The following is a 21,510-nucleotide window of genomic DNA, read 5'->3' on the forward strand; positions in this document are numbered from 1 at the left end:
CTGCTCTAGTACATAATTTGTCTGCCTCTCACCTGCACTGGTCCTGTTATTGAGGCTTAGTTTCTCTTTGGTATCTGCACTGTGCACCATCTGCCAGCAGCTAAACTCAACCCCCACCCACATGACTGCACACTCTTGTCTGAGAATTACATGCACGCATTTTCTGGGGGTGGGGTCCATCTACTAACCTTACAAGGTACATATCATATGATATGTATTCTGTGAATCCACTAAAAATAAGTAAAAGTTCTGAAAGTTGTACCTAGTTGCTACATCTAAATGCAAGCTGTTTTAATGTACTTCTAACTATTAATCTGTTTTATTTCAGTGTTTATAGAAAACAGTATCTCATTTACTGATATAATCAAAGAAAGCAGAAACACTATCCAAATATCAGTAAAATATTTAGAATAATGTATTTATCATATGGTTTCATTGGATGCTCATCAACAATTAACAAATACAATTAGCAGATACCATTGTGATGTCATATTTTACAGTGAGCTTATCGAAGGAAGGACACTCAGCAAACTCGGAGCTACAATATATAACATTAAGTATCCTGTTTTTTGTTTATTTTGTTCGTTATTTCTTTGTTGTTTATAGCACTTTATGTACTGTGTATTTTTTCTAGCTAGTTTCACTGTGTGTGAGGTATTAACTGGAAATTGTCCACTCTTATTAAGCATCTGTTGGGTTGTTTGTTTATGATAACTTGTTGCAGTTAAACTCTTTTTTTCTAGTGGCTCCTTTAGCTGTTTAAAACTTTCATTTAAAGGCTCACTGCTGCTTTTCAGCTGGGAGTAACATTTCTGCAGTTTGTTTCCCACCCTCTCTCCCTGTTGGTATAGTGTTTTTATAGTTGGTGGCTTTGCAGTTGCCCGCCCCTAGTGTAAATTTGATCTGGGACCCTCCTTCCAGTCTAGTGTCATTACCTCATTCTACCCAGTACAGGGAGAGCATTTGAGAAGGCCAACAGCTTAGTTTCTGCTGCTCCTTTCTCTCTTTCCAAAAAAAAAAAAAAAAAAAAAAAATTATCTGCTTTTACTGTATTTGTGCTTTTTCTTACTTTATTTTGCTTTTGCGTCATCTTAAAAGTACTCAATTGTATTTATTACTGCTTGGTGTAACTCATTGTAAGCCTTTTAGTTTAAGCACCTGGGCTTCAGACCAGTTTTACATTAGGAAGGTTTGTGGTCTGCACTGTAGTGGCAGAACAGGTAGCTTACATCCTTCTAAGTTGGGAACTGCTGATTGAGGGCTCAGTGTCTGTTATTCTAAAAGTGTATTAATTCTGGTTTAAGCACTTGGGCTTGAGGCCAGTTATTTTACATTAAGAGGGTTCGTGTTCTGCACTCTTGTGGGAGGAGAGGCTGGACTCTGTCCTTCTGAGCTGGGAATTTCTGGTTAAAGCTTATAGTGCCTGCATATTTGAACTGCTTCTTACTGAAATTGGTACACCTCGTTTGCTGTAGCATAGACTAGATCCAGACCTGCTGAATCTAGCTTTGTTTGTATAACTTGAGCACTAATCCAGGCATTCTTTAAAGTATTCAGTTGTATTTATTACTGCTGGTAGTAACTTGATTAAAGTGTAGCTATCATTTCTAAGTTTTTTGGATTAAGCACTTGGGCTTCAGACCAGTTGTTTTACATTAGGAAGGTGTGTGGCCTGCACTGTGGTGGCAGGGCAGGTAGCTTACATCCTTCTAAGTTAGGAACTGCTGATTGAGAGCTCAGTGTCTGTTATTCTAAAAGTGTATTAGTTCTGGTTTAAGCACTTGGGCTTCAGGCCTTTTACGTTAAGAAGGATTGCGGTCTGCACTCTTGTGGGAGGAGAGGCTGGACTCTGCCCTTCTGAGCAGGGAATTTCTGGTTAAAGGCTTATAGTGCCTGCATATTCTAACTGTTTCTTACTGAAATTGGTACACCTTGTTTGCTGTAGCATAGACTAGATCCAGGCCTGCTGAATCTAGCTTTATTTGTATGCTTGTTGTTTGTTTATTTTCCTGAAATGCTAATTCCACCTAAAACGCGGCCTTTTAGCACTTCTGTGGATCCTTAGTGATATCTGCATTGCTTACTGTACTTATTTCCTTGTTTCACTTGAAAGAAAGTTACTGTTTGTCGTTTTTGCATTTAAGTTACCTGTAACACATTGCATTTAAGTTACCTGGCACTTGCTCACTAAAGCAATTATATAAGTCAGCTCTAAAAATTAAACGCACTACACCCTCACAAACTCCCTTGAGTACCTTGTTCCCCATTGGCCCTTTTTTCAATTATACAGGAATTCCCAATACTATTCTAGCATGTCCAAAGGTCAGTTGTCAATCTCCTCTCCGGTCCAGCAGGTGAATCTGGGAATCTTGAGGCAATGTTACAACTGCCTCATGTACACAGACAACCCTCTCCTCCTCCCAACAAATTCCAACACATGTGAGAGATGCAACCATATAGCCAAACTGGAGGCTAAGCTCTCTCAACTCAGTACTGGCGTAACCAGTCAGGAGGAGAAGGAAACTACACTCACTACAATTCCAGTCTCACATAGACCTACCACGACAACAAACCAAACACATAAACACACAAAAACATACTCGGAGGCTCTAAATAAAAATCTGCCTAAGCAGCAGAGACCTCCAAAGCAGACACCCAAGCAACCGCTACCCCAAAACAAAACACGTGTAACACATAACTCACAAAGCCAGTGTGCCGAACAGTCACAGCCCTTAAGGCTAAACAACACACCTGATACACTTGTAATAGGTGACTCTATCGTCAGGCATACTGACGTCCCGCTCACCAGGCTGAACAAGCAGAAGGTCACGGTGAGCTGCCTGTCGGGCGCTAGGATCCGCCACATAACACAAGCACTCAGGTCACTCCAAGGCAAGTACAAATATGACTCAGTCATTGTCCATGCTGGTGTGAATGACCTGAGATGTACCTCCCTGGACTACATGAAAAGAAACATAGAGGAGCTCTCTGAGCATGTAGCCCAGGCCGGTATGACCCTGACCTTGAGTAGCATCTTACCCTCACCAAGAATGATGCCACAATATGAAGACAAGATGATCAATTTCAACAATTGGCTTAAGTGTTGGTGTCATTCAAAGGGGATCCAATGCCTGTCAGCCTGGGATGACATGCTCGACAAGCCACGATGCTTCACTAGGGATGGCTTGCACCTGTCACCGCTGGGCTTTCGGATATTGGCAAAGGCTCTTGCTACCCCCATAGTGCCTTTTTTAGGCAAGGCTCAAAAGACAAACCCACCTCCATAGGTATCACAAGGGATAAGAAACTAAGAGTAATGCTACTCAACGCTAGAAGTCTAAACCTCAAGATGCACGCACTCAAAACTCTCCTTAGCATGGAGAACATCGATATCTGTGCAGTAACAGAAACCTGGTTCAAGGCTCCCGAGAGCACGCCAGCACTACCAGGTTATACCTCATACCATGCTTTTCGGCCCCAAAACTTGGACCGAACCACAAAAGGAGGGGGAGTATCAATATTCGTCAAAGATACCCACACCTCCAGGTTGGTGGCACAGCACGAAGCATCAGAGACTATCCATGTGCAACTAACTGTGGGTAAAACTGCCTTCCAGTTTATAGCCTGCTACAGACCACCCTCCCAAACACAGGAACCCCACTTGGCCTTCCTGAGAATACTGGAAAATATGAAGGTCTCTCCAAACACCATTATATTGGGCGACTTCAACTACCCAAACATAGACTGGGAGCATTACTCTAGCTCCAACACCCTAGCCCAAAGGTTCCTAGAATTTATAAACTCAAATGCTATGGAACAACTTGTTACCACTCCCACAAGAGGGGAAAACATACTGGACCTGATCATCACCAACATGGGGACACTATGCTCCAGACCAGAAGTGTATCCCTCACTGGTAAGATCAGACCATAAACTAATCTCACTGGATATTCACATCCCGACCCCATCCCCTGCCCAGAAAACCACAGTGAAAAACTTCTCTAAAGCAAATTTCACACGCCTCAAAACCGAGGCGAAATCCTTCAAAGCCCCCGAGCCTGTGGAAAATACGGCCCAGACCGCAGAATCCTTTATAAACGCATTCTATGAATACCTTCAGGAATGCATGGATCATGCAATCCCAAATAAAACCAAGACCCAATCCTCCAAAGGCAGACATCCTGTCTGGTGGACCCCAGCCATAAACAAACTATACAATAGAAGGAGGAAGCTACTACATGATAGAGCAAAATCCCAAAAAGGGAAGGCATCTCTGATCAGTATTAGCAAAAAACTACGGGCACTCATAAAATTGTCTAAGGCCAGCTTCGAGAGAAAAATTGCACAGGACACTAAGGATAATCACAAGGCTTTCTTTAGTTATGTTAGGAACCTGGGTGGGAATTCCCAGATATGCTCAGAATTAGTCCAAAATGACAAAAATACACCGAGCCCACAGACATTGCCAACATCCTAGCTGACAGGTTCAGTGCAAACTTCTCCCTCTCCCCACCAAAAGGGCAAATATCTATCCCAACAGAGTGCTGCCCCTGACATCTCAGATGCTCAGGTAAGAGCCACCCTCTCCAAAGCAAAAACACAGCATCAATGGGACCAGATGGTGTCCCGGCTGCGCCCTACATGAACTCCAAGAAGAGCTAAACACAAATATAAAACTAGTGTTCACTCTTATCCTTACTAAAGGCTATGTAAGCAAAGAGTGGCGTGCAGCAACAGTGGTCCCTCTCCACAAAGGTGGTGCCTCAATGGATCCTGGAAACTATCGCCCCATAAGCCTGACTAGCTTGGTCTGCAAAGCTATGGAAAGGATCATCATGGACCTCATAAATAAAGATATTGGGGACCTACAGACACTGGATCCTACACAGTTTGGCTTTGTTAAGGGCAGATCCTGCCTCTTAAACCTGGTCGATTTCTTTGAAACAGTCACCAAGGCCATTGACGAGGGAAGGTGGTCCACACAGCCTACCTGGACCTCGCAAAAGCCTTCGATACAATACCCCACTCGGGCATTATAGATAAGCTCACCAGCTTAAATATAAACCCCTATGTCACTAGATGGGTTGCAAACTGGCTCAAGGACAGAACCCACATGGTTAGAATTGCTGGAGCCATGTCAGACTCCAAACCAGTTACAAGTGGCGTCCCACAAGGCTCAGTCCTGGGACCTCTCTTGTTCGGTATATATTTCTCGGCGGTACAGGCCAACATGGAAGGACTGTGGCTGACCAAGTTCGCAGATGACTGCAAACTGGGCGCCATAATCAACTCTCCAGCCGACACAAGCATCCTCCAAAAGGGCCTCATAGAAACAGACAACTGGTGCCAGAGCCATGGCCTCAAGCTAAACGCCAAAAGTGTATAGTCATCCCTTTGGCAAAACAAAGTGCCCACAAATTACCACATAGGTGGTAATCCATTAAGTACAGAAGAAGTCATTAGGGACCTGGGGATCCAAGTTGATAGCAATCTCTCATTTGACAACCACGTGGCCAAAGTGGTTAGAAAACATTTTATATAGCCCACCTAATCATGAAGGGATTCACATCTAGATCAGGGAGGTCATCGTACCTCTTTACTCATCCCTCATCAGGCCCATAATTGAGTACAATGCCCTTTTGGGATGTACCTCACCAGACACCTGCAGCAACTGGAAAGACCCCAAAAGTACCTCACCAAGAGGATCAAAGGGCTCAAACAGATGCCATATGCTGCCCGGTTAAAGAAACTCCAGCTCTACTCAGTGGCATACCGCCTGCTCAGAGGCGATCTGTGCCTGACGTATAAAGCCATGTCCAACCCAGAATTAATGGACATGCTGCACCTCAGAAAATCCAAATCCCATCGAGCTACGTGCTCGAGAGACTTGAACCTCAGCACTGAAATAAATAGGACATGCTGGAGGGACAGATTCATAACCCAGAGGCTCCCTTCACTCTGGAATAAAATCCCAGTCCAGGTTAGGCAGAGTCCCACATTGACTCTCTTCAAGAGGAATCTTGATGAGTGGATGGGAGATCGTAGGTTTACCCCGGCTATCACTTCTGTGTCACTGTTAGACAGAGGCACAGTATACTAACCTCAAAAAAAGGCATAGCAAAATTAATTTAAAATGGGTGGCGAAAGCCAAACACACTCTGGCTAGGCTTATAAATGCCCTAGGGCAGATAGCCTAGTATGAACCTATGAACCTATATATCAGGAAGCAATAAGCATAGAACCAATAGATCCAAGATGCTCTCCTCCAAAAAAGGAAGCCAATCTGGTGGTCCCTTGCCATAAAGAAACTTTACAACAAAAGGAAGAAACTGTTGCAGAGAAGAGGAAAATCCCAGGATGCAAAATACTCCCTTACCAGCCTCAGTAAGAAGCTGAGATCCCTTATAAAATTCTCCAAAGCTAGTTACGAAAATAAAATTGCCAAAGATTCCAAAGACAACCACAAGGCATTCTATAGCTATGTCAAGAATCTAAATGGCAATGCTAAGATCTGTTCTGAGCTACAACAGAATGGCATTAAATATACTGATTCCGAAGATATTGCCAGTATCCTGGCAGATCGATTCAGTGCAAACTTCACCCCCCTCTCACCCCCTAAAGGGCCCATCTCAATACCGAAAGATTGCCAAATTCCGGTAATAATGGCTACACAGGTAAAAACACACTCTCCAAAGCTAAGAATACAGCATCCATGGGACCAAAGCTAAGAATACAGCATCCATGGGACCAGACAACATCCCAGGCTGTGTACTACATGAACTACAAAATGAACTGGCACCTCACCTAAGTGTCATGTTTAATCATAGCTCACCTCAGGCTTCATGCCCACTTAGTGGTGCACAGCTACAGTTATCCCACTCCACAAGGAGGGATCCACCTTGGATCCTGGGAACTACCGCCCCATCAGTCTGATGAGCCTGATTTGCAAGGCCATGAAATGTATTATCATGGCACTTATAAACAAAGACATTGGCAACCTTCAAACACTGGACCCCATGCAGTTTGGGTTTGTGAAGGGCCGATTTGTCTCCTGAACCTGATTGACTTCTTTGAATCAGTCTCCAGAGCTGTAGACAAAGGTAAGGTGGTCCACACAGCCTATCTGGACCTCGCCAAGGCCTTCAACACCATCTCCCACTCTAGAATCATAGATAAACTTACTAAACTGGGCATTAATCCCTACATCACTCGATGGGTTGCCAACTGGCTTAGTGACAGAACCCACACTGTAAAAGTAGCTGACTCCAAAACCAGCTCCAGATGAATGACAGGTGGAGTACCTCAGGGTTCAGTCCTGGGACCAGTCTTGTTTGGCATCTACTTCTCTGAAGTACAGGCCAACACTAAGGGACTCTGGCTAACAAAGTTTGCAGATGACTGCAAACTGGGACCATTACTGAATCCCCAAATGGCGTGGATATTCTACAAAAAGGCCTTACAGAAACAGATGCTTGGTGCCAGAGCCATGGGCTCAAGCTCAATGCCAAGAAATGTACAGTTATCCCCTTTGGGAAAAAACATGTACCTGTGAATTACCACATAGGTGGCAGTACACTAAACACCGAAAGTGTATTAAGAGACTTAGGGACACAGGTGGACAGTGGTCTCACCTTTGATAACCACATCACCACAACAGTCAGGAAATCCTTCTATGTGGCACACCTCATCACTAAGAGCTTTTCATCCAGAAAAAAGGAGGTCATTGTCCCATTTGGTATGTACCTCTCAAGACATCTGCAACAACTGGAAAGGCTGCAGAAATACCTCACTAAAAGAATCACAGGCCTAAAGCAGATGCCCTATGCTGACCATCTAAAAAACCTCCACCTATACTCTGTCGCATATCGTCTACTCAGAGGGGATCTCTGCTTAACATACAAGGCCATGTCAAACCCAGAGCTGTTGGACATGCTACACTTAAAGAAATCCCAATCCCTCAGAGACACACTCCAGGGATCTAAACCTTGTCATCACAATGAACAAAACATGCTGGAGGGATAGGTTCCTGACCCAGAGACTCCTCAGACTGTGGAATAGACTGCGCATACATGTCAAGCAGAGCGCCTCTTTGGCCGTCTCCAAAAGGAACCTTGATGATTGGATGGGAGATAGGAAATTCACCCCAGGGATCACGTCAGTCGCCCTGCTAGACAGAGGTCCAGGGAAGTAAATACTGTGGGAAGAAATAGCAAGGGAATTGTTATGGCTAGGCTTGTAAAGGCCCTAGGGCCGATAGCCTAGTACCTATGAACCTATGAACCTATAGGCTAGAACCACAAGACAACACAGTGATCTCAAGTAATTCCTGTTTTCTCAGTAGCTGTGGCTAAAGGGGAAAACAGATCATTCACAAAGACAGAATGTCTTCTCCAAATGATCAACAACCATTGATCTGACACTGTAAAAGGACACTACACTTTTGTGCAGGTACAGTACCTGTTCTCTAACTCAGGAGCAGGAATTAAACAAATTAAACATTGGGAGTGCCACTCATAAATGACTGCACACACAACACCTGCACTCCAACTTAGCAGCATTGATTAAGCAAAATAGTCAGCCTATGAGACAAAGGCAAGTGCATTGCAAGCAGATCAAACACTTACACAGCTGTATACAAAGCTGGGTAGCGTGTTAGGTAACAAGCATTAACGAATGTCATGCAGGTATACACCCTACACAATTCAAAATCAGAGTATCGTATGAACCAAAAACGAGAAGTAGATGAATGGCACACATAACAATGGCATAGCTAGAGAAGTGCATTAGATAACAGAGCTGTATAAGCTCAGACCTTTTTGTCAGTGCATACATCTTGGAACCAAACCTCAAAAAGAGGCATAAGACCTTAAATGCAAGATACCACAGTCAGTCTTTAACAGCTCTGTTATGTTCCATGCTGAATATCCAACTGGAATGAGAGCAAATTTCTCACAGATTGCAGACCACGTGCACCCTATAATCTCTCTTAATGCAACCCATGACTCTTTTCCAAAATTAATTATTTAATTATATATTTTTAAAAAATTCTCTTTTACAATCGAAACATCACTGCCACAAAAATTTCCAGTAGGAGTAATTTTACTATTTTGTTGATGGGTTTATGCTTCCATAGGTGGACATGTCCCACTCTAGACAGTTGTGATGTCACATCTGAGATGTTAAATATTTTTTGTATAGTACAGTAAATTATTCCCTAAATTAGGGGAGGGGCTGCATAGTAAGAAGTACTGTAGCATTTTTTTCCAGAGTAAATAAATTAAATTAGGATTAGAATTACCACCAGTTTCATAGGCTTATGTGTAATTTAGAGTACTTATCTTTTCTAAGCCGTGGTGGTGCAGCGGTAGCATTGTCACCTCACAGCAAGAGGTTCTCCTGTTCGATTCTCAGCTGGAGCACCTTTGGTGTGGAGTCTACATGTCCTCCCCGCAGTCAAGTGGCATTCAAAGGACATGCATGAATGGGCGTGCCTTTGTTGAAGGTTGGGTGTCAAGCTGGCACCTCGGCACCATAAAAATCTACTGCCAATCATTAACCTACCAGAGTTCTGCTGTGGCGACCCCTAACTGGGAAAAGCTGAAAGAAGAACAACAACATTGTAGATAAGTAAAGAAGAAGTGCCTACTTTTAGTTTGAAGGGTTGGAATTTGCTCTACTTTTTCAGGTAAGAAAGGATGGCTTGGTAAGTTTTGCAGTTCATAGGCTGCATGCTTTCTACAGCCTACACCTATAACTAACTGTTGTAGTAAAATGACACATTATATTGCAGTGGTGGCAGGTAAATTAACACCTGTCTTAAATAAGGCCATAATAATTATGACCTCCTCTTAAACTGGACATCAGTTTATCTGCCCCTACTGCCATGTAATGTAACTTTTTTATAGAACTTGATTTTGTTTTGGCAGGATGCCATTAAAACAGCAGAATACAAATTAACTGGAGTCAGCTGTCAATAAGTTCTGATGAGGTCTTTTCTAGATGGGATGAAAGTGCTTAACTTTTCAAATGATTTATATTACAGCAATTCATGGTGTCATTCAATGTTGAGTGTGGGAGGAGGAGGAGGTGTGATATTTGGTATTGCTTGTTTATATGGTAGAATATTGGTTTTAATACGTCCATCTGTTGGTTGTAATCTGCAGGTACTCCTAATGAGTCTATAACACTTAAAATTGTCACTTCTTAGAAGGCTTGTACACACGTGGGCATTTTTGTCTCACTGAATCAGGGCACTTGTTAAAAAAAGTTAGTTGATAACATTACTTAAAAATGATTTTGTTAAACTATATTCATTGTATGACAAAAAATAAATTATTATGTTACTAAAAACCAAGAGGGAATTAATTTTCCATGACGGGCAACTGCTCACCTCAGAGTGTTATTTCGCTGACAGCTGATTAGTTATATAGCTTCCTAGTGAAAAAAAAAATCTTATTGTTTGTACTAAGAAGGTGTTACATAGTTTTTTTTTGTTTACTGCTTCTTGGAAGGGTTATGTTTATATGTATGTTTTATTAGGTAACTTGTCAGAGCAAGAGAGTTGGTAATGTTCTTTAAAAATACTTTTTGTCCTGTATTCATTGTGGAACTGAAAGATTGTTTATTACTTACTGAAAAAAAAAACATAAAGAGATATATCAGGTAGACATGCATGCTTCAAAGTTATGTTTTGCTGATAGATGCACAGTTACATAGCTTTTATGTATCATCTGGACATCTGATAGTTTGTGATAGTTCATAAACATAATTCAGCTCTTATGTCTCTTAAATATTACTGCTGGTTGAGGGTATTTCCTGAAGAGTTTGTGCTTTGCTTTACTTACAATTGTAGACATTTTGCGTTTTGCAACACTCCAGTTGTTAGTGCAGTTTGTCAAGCAAGTTTTATATAATGACATTTTTAATTTGTTTCTCTATGATAGAGATTTTATTTTATTTATTTATTTATTTTTGTCACCAGCCTTCATACTCCAGTTACAGCTGTCTGGGTTGTAGTTGGAACTTTATCCCTCTGTGCAACAGAACCAGGCTGCTTGAACTGCATTTGACAGATAATAAGAAAAAAAAACAGTCATATAGAAAGGTGCAATATTAAGCAGTTTCTGACTATAATCTTTTCATGATAAATGATATTTTATAGACCTACCTGCAACATTAAAAGATACATTTGTGTATTCAACAGTACCAAGTGGAAATTCTGTAGGCAAACACAGAATGAAAATTATGTTCATAGCTGCAGTGAGAGATATAAAGAATCTATAGCAACTGTGAAGAAAAAAAGAAAAAATGCAAATGAATTAGACTTTATGATGGTGTAATAGTTGGGTAGGACAAGTAAAATGATAAGGACTGTCAGTACTATAAATGTGCAAATTGCCAGCCCATTTCTTACCTGTCACAATTAATTTTTTGACTGTTTTAACAGAAGAATAATTTGAATGCTATCAGCTATTAAGACAAACTCCATGACATTTTTGTTTGCAAGTTTATCACTGATATGGCTTTAGCTGGTAGCAATAAATCTGCCTTGTTGATTGACAGACCAAATGTGGATCTTTGGTTGAGTGATAATCCTAGCATTTTTATAAGTATATACAAAATAATCTGACCTAATCAATAGAAAGGAAGTAACTATATTTATATATATATTTATTTTATATCACATAATCTGGTTGTTTTAATTCCTAGAACTGATACAAGCATTAATAGTGTGAGGAACTGAATCTCAGGCTAGAGACACAATTAATTGTAATTTATTGAGTTGGACACAGATGGAGAAAGATTGTTTCATTACAAAAGAGTACAATTGGCTGACCAGCAATGCAATGTAAAGCTCAGTGATTTAAAATAACCTGCTCTACATTAATAGACTTCAATTAAGAATATTGTATTTATATGACATGTTCTAGAGGTATTAATTGTGAAAATGCTATTGCATTATTTTATGGGTAACAGTGTACAGTCATGATAAGAAAATACCTGGTAACTGAACAGGTATGGAGACTAGCATATCAGTTCAGTTGTGTGTTTGGATAATGTGATTGTTTCTCTGCTGGGGAGTACAGGGATGTGCATTGTAAGGACTTATGTGGTGCAAAACTAACAAAAAAGCAAAGAGTATGGGTTAGCTCTAAATGCTGAGAAGCAATATAGAATGACAGCTCTGTATGGATACTTTGCCAATCCCTTATTCAAATGTGTCAACCCATTTTGTCTGAATGGGAGACATAGTTCCATATTGTTACCTGTAGTTGTTATCAAAAGCTCAGTGACAATTTCTGTTTATAAGCTAGTACTCACTCTGTTCCTTTAGATAACAGTCAATCTCTCATAATGACTGATGTGGTAGCACAATAAGTGTTCATGAGTGAGTAATTATATTTTATTATTGTCATGATCCTTTAAAATGCTTCACATGGTTACTAAAGGCAATGCATAATCAGTAGCAAAGATCCGTGCTGAATTTGACCTAAAATGGAGGAGGCAGAGCATTGGTGTGGGGGGGAGTCAAGGCAGAGCCCTTCTCAAACAGCAAGGTATTGTTTGTAGCCACAGGAGCCCCCCCACACACACACACACACACACAAACACACACACACACACACACACACACACACACACACACACACACACACACACACACACACACACACCATAATGCTAGTTTATGATAACAAAGTCATAATATTACTAGAAAGGTTTCTAAATCATATTTATTATAATTAATCTTTTCTTCATGTCCTATTGGTATCATTTTTCTTGATGCAGTTATGAAGTTTATTCTAGGTGTCTACTACTTTGATACAGAAAAAATAATTGCACCTTATGTAAGTCGAAAATTTCTACAAAGTGTCTGAGTTCCACAAATCTTTGAAGATCAAAGCAATTGGCATTTGAACAAGTAGCTATCATTATATCATTTGCAAGCCTTGTGGGCTGGAATAAGATCACCTCTGAGCCCTTGACAAGATAAAGATAATAGAGCTAAAACTTTTTTATAGTATGATGAATAAATACATTTCTTCTTTTTATGGGCTATATATGCTTTTGGAGATAACAATACCTAATATAAAATTATATACCATGGAGTAGACTGAATAACATATATTATATTTTCTAAATTGTCTGTCTTTACAGATGCTGCAATGATTTCAAAAGCCCATACCACTTCTCACTTGGCATGTCTAGTGAGTCTTTGTGGTACGTCTCTCAGGTATCTGACTTTTCTTTTCCCAAGCCTCCTCTCTTTAAGGTGTAAACTCTGAAGAAACTACAGAAGAGTAGTAAAAGTTGTGGTCAGTCATTTCTCCACAATGGTTTTGGAGTTATTTCATCTAAGTAAGCAGGGGGCTATAGACTAAGATGGAAACTCTCAATGTAATGAGCAACCCAAAAGGGGTACATGGAGTCCTTGCAAAAGTACTTCATGCAACGCAAGTGGAAGCCATGTGTTCTTCAAAGTACATTAATGTACATTATTCAAATAGTTGGAATTGTAAGATATTGCTGATACTGAGCTGATGGGCTGTGGGGAGGGATGTATTCAGCATACCAACAGCTAATTGGGAGGGAAGGTGAAGTCATGGCTAGACAACTGGGCAAAAGAAGGCAACATGCATCTTTAGTTACAAGGACATGAATGAGAACAAAGTATTTTCCTCGGTTAAAAGAATTAAAATACAGAGATGGCTTTAGAAGATAACCCCAGACTTCACCCACCTCCAGTTTATCAAACTCATTCTGTGCTGTGCCAGCAGTTGAATGCTTTAGCAGAGAGGCATTTTTGCTATCCCAGCATGCCAGTTGCTGAGTAACAGCAATTACAGAGCCTGCAAGCCATCTACAGGGATGAGACCTAGGATAAGCCATCAGACTGCAAATTAAGCAACACTTTTAGCTCTGCCAGGTAGCACATTTTTGTATCTTACATCTAAAGTGCCATGTAATGTAATGCAAAATGTTTCAGTTGTATTAGGACTCCCTGCTCCCATGTTGCAGTTTAACTCAAAAGATTATCATTTGGGTATATCGGTTATTGCCACAGAATAGTCAACATATGTGTGACGATCCACCATTGCTAACCAATAATCAAGGAGCCACAATCCTCACCACTGGCAACAGTGGGGGATGTTCAATGGGAGGATGACAAGTACACACACAGTATTTCCAGATGCGGTTCTTTGTATCAAATGCAATTTCCCTTAAGAACACACAGAGACCACAGTCAGTCCAGGGCTGGTTCCTTTACTTTTCTCCAGATCCCCAGTAAGACTCCCCACTGGTGCAGCTATAGAGTTGAGTCCTTAGCCAGGGTCCAATCCAAATCCTCAAACACTCTCTCTCTCTGTCCAACCAGTGCTTCATGTCCCTGCCCAAGTAGCTGACACATACAGACACACACACACACACACACACACACACACACACACACACACACACACACACACACACACACACACATTCTTTCAGATTTTTGATTTGCACACAAACACACACATACCTGGGAAAGGCTGGCAGAGTTTTGCTAGCTATGCCCCCTTTTGCACAAACCATAAGGTAGTTTTCACTACCACCAAAACCCTTCTGCCAGCTACCTTAAGGCCCTTAACAAAAGTTGCCCAATCTTGCTGTGTAATATTAATATTAATACAAATGGTAGTTTGACCAAGAGCAAGGCTATTAGGAGTGGCAACACAGTGTCACCAAATACACAGGCAAGTACTCTCAAAACTTAAATATTTTTGCACAGATCAGCCAAAATGAAAGGTTTAAATATATTTAATAAAAAAATAAAAGAACAAGACAATACTAAATATATATATTCACAGTGACATCAGAGTTCAAAACCACAAACAAATATTTAAAATAACATTGCAGTTCAGGCTCACACAAACAAAGAAAAATATTTAAACTAAGCTTTACTATATTCCTCACTGTATCTAAGAGAGTTACACTGTTCCCTATAAACGTACTTCATTAGAGCAAGGCAGATGTGGCGAGTGGATATTCTTGTTGACAGTTCCAAGACATAATGCAGACTTCCTTGTCTCACTAAGAAACTTCTGAAAATAATATCTAAAATATTACTGCTGGGATAGCTTGCAGAATGACATAATTTCTGATCATCTGACTTCTAGTTCCCAGACCAAAACTCCCTTTGCTAGAAATTGGCAGCTTTTAGCATCTACCTGTAAATATATACAGACAAGGGCTTTTACTCAGATCTTTGGCAGATGCTGGAAGTCATAAAACAATTGCATGCCCTCATGCTTCAAAAATACCAATTAGTTCACTCCAAGGACAATACAGAAAGCTTCTTAGAACATACTTTGTGTCTCTGGTTGCATTGAAAACTTGAGAGATGGTCTTTTTATTGCATAGCCCATAAATTAATTTAATTTCAGATATTTACTAAAGTTTGTTGGACTGAGGTTAACCTGTATCCCAGTTTCTACTGTTAAAATATACACATTTAAACAGTTACAATAGTGCATGTACATTTCTGTTCTCTTCCAGTAGGGCGCACTGTGGATACATTTTAAACACAGCACTTTTACAAATAAATTTTCAACATAAACATCTGTACAGACCAGTTTGATAGAGACATGACATACAGTTCTAATACATTTGTAACACAAGCATCTTATATAAATTAGTTTGCTATTCACAAATGGCATATAATTATTTACAAAAGTCCAGCTACCTGTACTGGCAGTACCTCCTTTTGTCACAATATGTCTCCTATTAAAATGCAGAGCAGAATGCCACAGACAGAAAAGCACCAGATCAGCAACTACTGATTTTTATATTATTTTATAAAAGTACAAATCAAAGTGTCACTGCACCAGTCAGACCCCACCCCTTCTCATGACCCTGGGGAGAGAATTACAGTTGTGGTATTTCACAATAGCACTTATAATCACAGAATAGCTCTCTGCTTCCATGACTTCTAAAAAGAAATTTTCTTATCTCCCTACACCCTCACCCTTTTCCAGTTGGTCATTCTGTCTCTGGGTAGTATAGATCCAGCTACACCTGTTAAATACATTTGCATGTTTTACCGTAGCCTTAAGTTACTGTTTTCTTGATATCTTCACCAAGTATTACAGCAAAGTATTTAATTGGATATCTATGATGTTTCTGTACAAGTCTAACATTGTGCCAGTTTCTAATTCTGCAAAATGAACTCTGCCTACAGAACTCATATACTTAAGAGATAAAAGTTCTCTGGCAAAACAAAGTTCTTTATAAACAGCTGTCTAAACATTTTAATGACTATTGTCTTCTATCTGATAGGCAACATGACTTCAGAAATGGTGTTAGTACAACTACAGCTATACTCTTAGTATCTGACACTATTTATAACAGATAACCATTTGAAATGTTGGGACCTGCTACAGTGAGTCCCAAAACACAGAGACTGAATGGAGAAAAAAATGGCATACATAACATATGTTAGAACATACATCTATATATACATATACTGTTTTTTTGTTTGTTTGTTTGTTTGTTATGTTTTGTTTTGGGTTTTTTTTTTTTTTTTGGTGCATCGGCACTTGGCATGTTGAGTATCTACATTTTGATGAAGAACCTTATAGCAACCTAAATGATAGTCTCCTTAATGCAGACATTTTTGTGGACGTACTCCATTCCTTTGAAAGTACTGACCACAACATTTTGCTTACTAAGCTACAAAATTTAATCTTGGGAGAAAATGTCATTACCTGAGTCCAAAGCTACCTTGACAGCTGGACCTTTCAAGGTTTCTCCAACAACCAGCCATCCACTAATGGTACACTAAATACAGGCATCTCCTAAGGATTTGTTCTAGGCACCATTCTGCTTCCTTTAGGCATCAATGACTTTACTGATGACTTACCTGAACTTAACCTTGTCCTCTACAGAGATGATATTTTATTACATCAGGCAAACAGATGTTCCACTGTTTTGCAATCTCAACATTGTAAATCCTTCCCAGACCTTCATTAATAATCTGATCTAAATAAACTCTATGTAAAAACATCTTGTTTTGCTTTTTTTTTTTTTTTTCTCCCTTCACAGAGCCTCTTGGCTTCCTGCCCTTATTATCTCAGGTAATTACAGCCATATTATACTTTTGTAACAGAGTACATATACTTAGGCCTAACCTTTGACTCTACATGAGCTTTACAACCCACACCAATAGTATCATTAATTTATTTTATTCATTTATTTAGTTATATTTCATTACCAGGGTAGTACACTGATCAATACTGACCAATTTTGGGCTCATCCTGGTTGAAATTCAAAATATTTCACAAACAAAAATACAGAAATGTAAGCAATAACAGAGCAGTTTAGATTAATTACATAAAAAACTGTGAATGTACATTATAGTGAACAAGCACATGCTTTGTACAATCAAGGAGGCTGTAAGATACAATGCATGAATTAGTTTCTAAACTGGGCCAGTCTTCAGTAAATCTTGAGAGAGGAGAAGAGATTTGGAAAGGAGAGGTTACGTGATATGTCCTGTGTTAGAGAAGGAGCATTTGGCTTGGATGAAGAGGTGCTTTTTGAGTTGCAATCTGAATATGGAAATAGTATTGGTTTCCTTAATGTCGGTGGGGGGAGCTTGCCAAAGAGTGTGTTTCTGAGAGGGGAAAGCATGTGCGGTGCTGTGGGGTTTGGATCCAGGCTAATGAGAGCTGGTGTGGCTTGTGACTACTGTCTCTGTATGAAGAGGTTTTTTCATAACGTCTAGCTATAAGGGGAGTAAATGTGTGGAGATGGACTACTTTGTAGAGTTGGGATCCTAAAAGTAGGTTAAATCTTTGTTTTCTGGGTAGCCATTTGGCTTTTTCTAGGGTAATAAAGTCCTTTTACAACCAAAACTCTGCTATAGGATATCACATCTATTATCTCCTGCTGCCTGCAAAACACTGGGCAAAAATGTCCTTCTCCCTACACAGGAATACTATTTTTCTGTATTCTCTTTGCCAGCTGTATATAACACTCAAAGACTACAAGTCACTGAGAATTAAATTTCCAGATTTGCCCTACTTGCTAACGCCCACATACATCACTGCAACCTTCTAAATGACCCATACTGACTGCCCATTACTAAAAAGTCCACTTATCTTCTATGCACCTTACCATAAAATTCTAAATGATGGCTACCATCCGCCTCTTTAAATAGAATGGTCCTACTGCCTAAGATATTCCCAGGAGAACGTAATATCACTCAGCTGGCCCCATATAAAAACAGTTACTGGTGAAACAGTCTTCTCATCATCAGGATCAGCTATCTGGAACAAACTGCCAGCTGAAACAAGGCATCAAGATAGTCTTGTTAAGTTTAAGAAGTCTCTTTCTAAACACCTCTTCAAGTAAGTTGTTTCTAAATGCTTTAAAAAAGAAAATAGATTACCAGTGGTTCTTATAACTCAACCTCACATTCAGGACAAGTGTGCATATCCAAAATTTAAGCCAAAGGATAAACAAGAGCATGAACACAATCAGAAATGCAATGAGAAAAGTTGATCCTAGCATGAGAGTAGCAGGTTGTCTTCACTTCTTAGTTTGTTACAAAAACAGGCCAATTAAGTGAAATCCAGTTGTTTAGAAATTGTTGGGAATAATGCATACATTTTTAAAAAGCTAACAATTCTAAAATGTTTAGTCTCTCAACTGTTTTTCTTTGACATACAGTTCTTCTTACTCATGTTCTTTTCTTATTCTGTAGGTTTATTTCTGTAATTTGTTGTCCTCCTTTTGAGTTTTTTTTCAAGGAAATTCTGTATTAAACCTTAAAGAAGCAATTTCATGTAACCAAACTGTATTACAGTATGTGTAAACTGATAAAACCTAATATAACCCTACTAATTTATTAGAAATGCATAAGAACTATATAACTTTCCACTTAATTAAAACTGTATAATAACTGAATATGAACTTTCTAAAGTTTTACAACTATGTAAACATAATACTCTATAATATTTGAAATGTATAATTTAAGCTTAATTTCACTGCTTATTGCCTCTGAGCTGATCACAGCTAAAAAGGGTCTCTACACCAGTCTACCTACCCATTTACCAAACAGTAAATAAGTAAATAAATAAAACATTATAAATAATGAAGCCACTGAAAAATAGTTATCTACAATCAGACAGTTAGTATTTTGATTAATTTTTAGGTAAAATCAGCTGTTTTCAGAACTTCAAGCTATAAATGTCACATCAATAAACATGGTTTAAATCACTGTTTCCGTAAAGTAAGGGTATCATATTTGGCATTGTATAAAGTTATCTTTTTTATGGCTATGTTGTTTGTGGTTGTAAATCATGAGTTACTACAGAGGAATTAAGTATAGTTGCCTTACCCATGTATACCTGTGCCTGCAGTTCTGTAGTTTTTCCTTCTTAGGTGCTCTCTGATAAAGGGCTACTGCCTATCTGAGTTAAATCAATTAACAACACACAGCCTAAATAAATAATCTTACTTTTCAAAGGAACTTAAGAAACTGCATCTGATAAAGTAATCAACACTGTCTGACCTCAGCTGAATGAATAAAGACCTACTATTTAACAATAAAATATAAGTAAACGGATAGCAGTGTCTAGTACTTACTGTCTAAATTTCTAAATCTGAGACAACAGATTGAGCCTGTTGTGATATCACAGTAATGAAAAAATAGTATAATCCCTCAAGAAGAACCTTAATTTACATTTGTGGAGCATTTTTTCTGTCATCAGTCCCAGGAGGCACTAGCACTAATGACCGCACTGCACAGTTATGTACACACAATGTCACAGTGCAATTAATAATAGGCAGTACCAGCAGAGCCTTTTTTGGTGTCTGTGGCTGCATTAAAGTTATCTGACATTTGATCAGTGGATTTGCATTAAACTGCACTGTTTTTCTTCCCTGAAGGGGGAGACTATCAAAACAGTCTGCCAGTATCACAAAACATTCCCTTGCTTGTCCATGAGTCTGAATTTCAGTTACTTACCTTACTGACATACTGATTTGTTAGTTATGGAGACTACTTTCTGGTTATAACTGTCTAACCCAAAAATTGATACTAGAAGACATCCAAGATAGTCTGTATGGTAATAAACCTGTACCAGTATTTATGCTACCTGGTAACATTAGCCATAATTTATAATCGTCTAAAGCAGCAATGACTTGCATATTACAGATGATATTAACTCTGCATACTCATTCAAATTTCAAATTACAGGCCTACTCATTCAGCTACAATGTGAACTAGTAACAATGTGCAACTAGCAAATCAAATACTGTTTGTTGAGGAGTATCTAATTAGCTAGTAAAATGTGCAAGTGCTAAGTATAAACTCTAAAAAAATGTAACAAACTAAATAACACATTTCTGTAAAGTCAAATAAAGTAACTAACATTGAAACAGTAAAGTCGAAGTAAAAGGCCTGTTCTATAAATAATGTCTGACAGAGACCAGATTGATTTGCAGCTGTTTTATATTGATAGATATATCTCCAACATTTCTAAAATGCACCAAAGGAATATACCATGTTATAATGATTCAGATATTATGTAAAAATAGCACATTAATTTCTTAAACTAAACATGCAGGCAAACTGCAGGATGGACATAAAACTTTGTTATGTTTCACTGCCTAAAGTTCTACAGCACTCATTCTAGAGTTGCCCTGTGTATGTTTAAAGTAACAAGTCTTCACTGTCAAAGACATTCGTATACATTAAGCACATTCATCGGCTCTTTACAAGAAATGCAGGAACTTCATACCAATATCACACAAACATTTACATAAATATATGCCCTGTTTACAGTAAAAGATTTCAAAGTGGACTTAATTAATAAGGAGAAAGCGTACACAACACTTTTCTATAACATATCTATCTGCACTGTTGTTATGTTAGTGCCTGTAACAACCCTAATAATGCAACAAGCTTGTTAAACAAGCATATAGAAAATATGAAATGGCAACATCCAGCTCTCTGATAGAGAAACAAAATGTTTCCGAAAGAACTCTTCAAAATGTCTTAGAAGGTTTCAACACTAGGCTTGGCTTACCTTTTCAGAGATGTTCAGAATCGTCTGGTGTGCCTGGATGCTGTACAAAGTTAGAGCACACTGTCCAGAACCCAGAGAAATCTCTTCTATAATCCTGGAGTGACTGCTGAAATAACCAGACTGCTTTGTGACTCTGTAGCACTGCAAGTTTTCACAAGCTTGAGATGAAGTCAGAATACAACTGAGAGAGAACTGTAAAAGGATTCTTCTCATAGCATGCAGTTGTGCCTCCTAAAAATAGCCGTTCATATAGCAAAGACTTGATTACAAGTAACAGTGGTCATGCTGAAACACACAAGTTAAACTATGTTATTCAGCAGGTGAAATTTCAGAGAATCTAGGACCATGGAAGCCGCACTGTATTCTTGGGTTGTTACTCTTATAGGCTGCAGCTTATGCAGGTTTGCACATATATGAAAGCATCTTACTGCTACCA

At 39.2% G+C, this 21,510-nt stretch overlaps 1 protein-coding gene across 4 annotated transcripts in view; it reads right to left on the bottom strand.

The window, feature by feature from the left end:
- Positions 1–21,302, bottom strand: part of SMPX (small muscle protein X-linked) — a 728,027-nt gene extending 706,725 nt beyond the window's left edge. For 3 of the 4 annotated variants that reach the window (XM_044072284.1, XM_044072282.1, XM_044072283.1), the window contains exon 1: positions 21,075–21,302. In XM_044072284.1, coding sequence (XP_043928219.1) covers positions 21,075–21,287 — 213 coding nt within the window. In that variant the 5' untranslated portion in view covers positions 21,288–21,302. Of the gene's footprint in view, positions 1–10,844; positions 11,060–11,167; positions 11,254–21,074 lie in introns of those variants that run through there. The other variant, XM_044072285.1, reaches the window with a different exon arrangement.
- Positions 21,303–21,510: the final 208 nt, after the last annotated feature.

The sequence above is a fragment of the Protopterus annectens genome, chromosome 5.part0 (assembly GCF_019279795.1).
Source record: "Protopterus annectens isolate FY-2018-M chromosome 5.part0, PAN1.0, whole genome shotgun sequence".
Classification (NCBI taxonomy): domain Eukaryota; kingdom Metazoa; phylum Chordata; order Ceratodontiformes; family Protopteridae; genus Protopterus; species Protopterus annectens.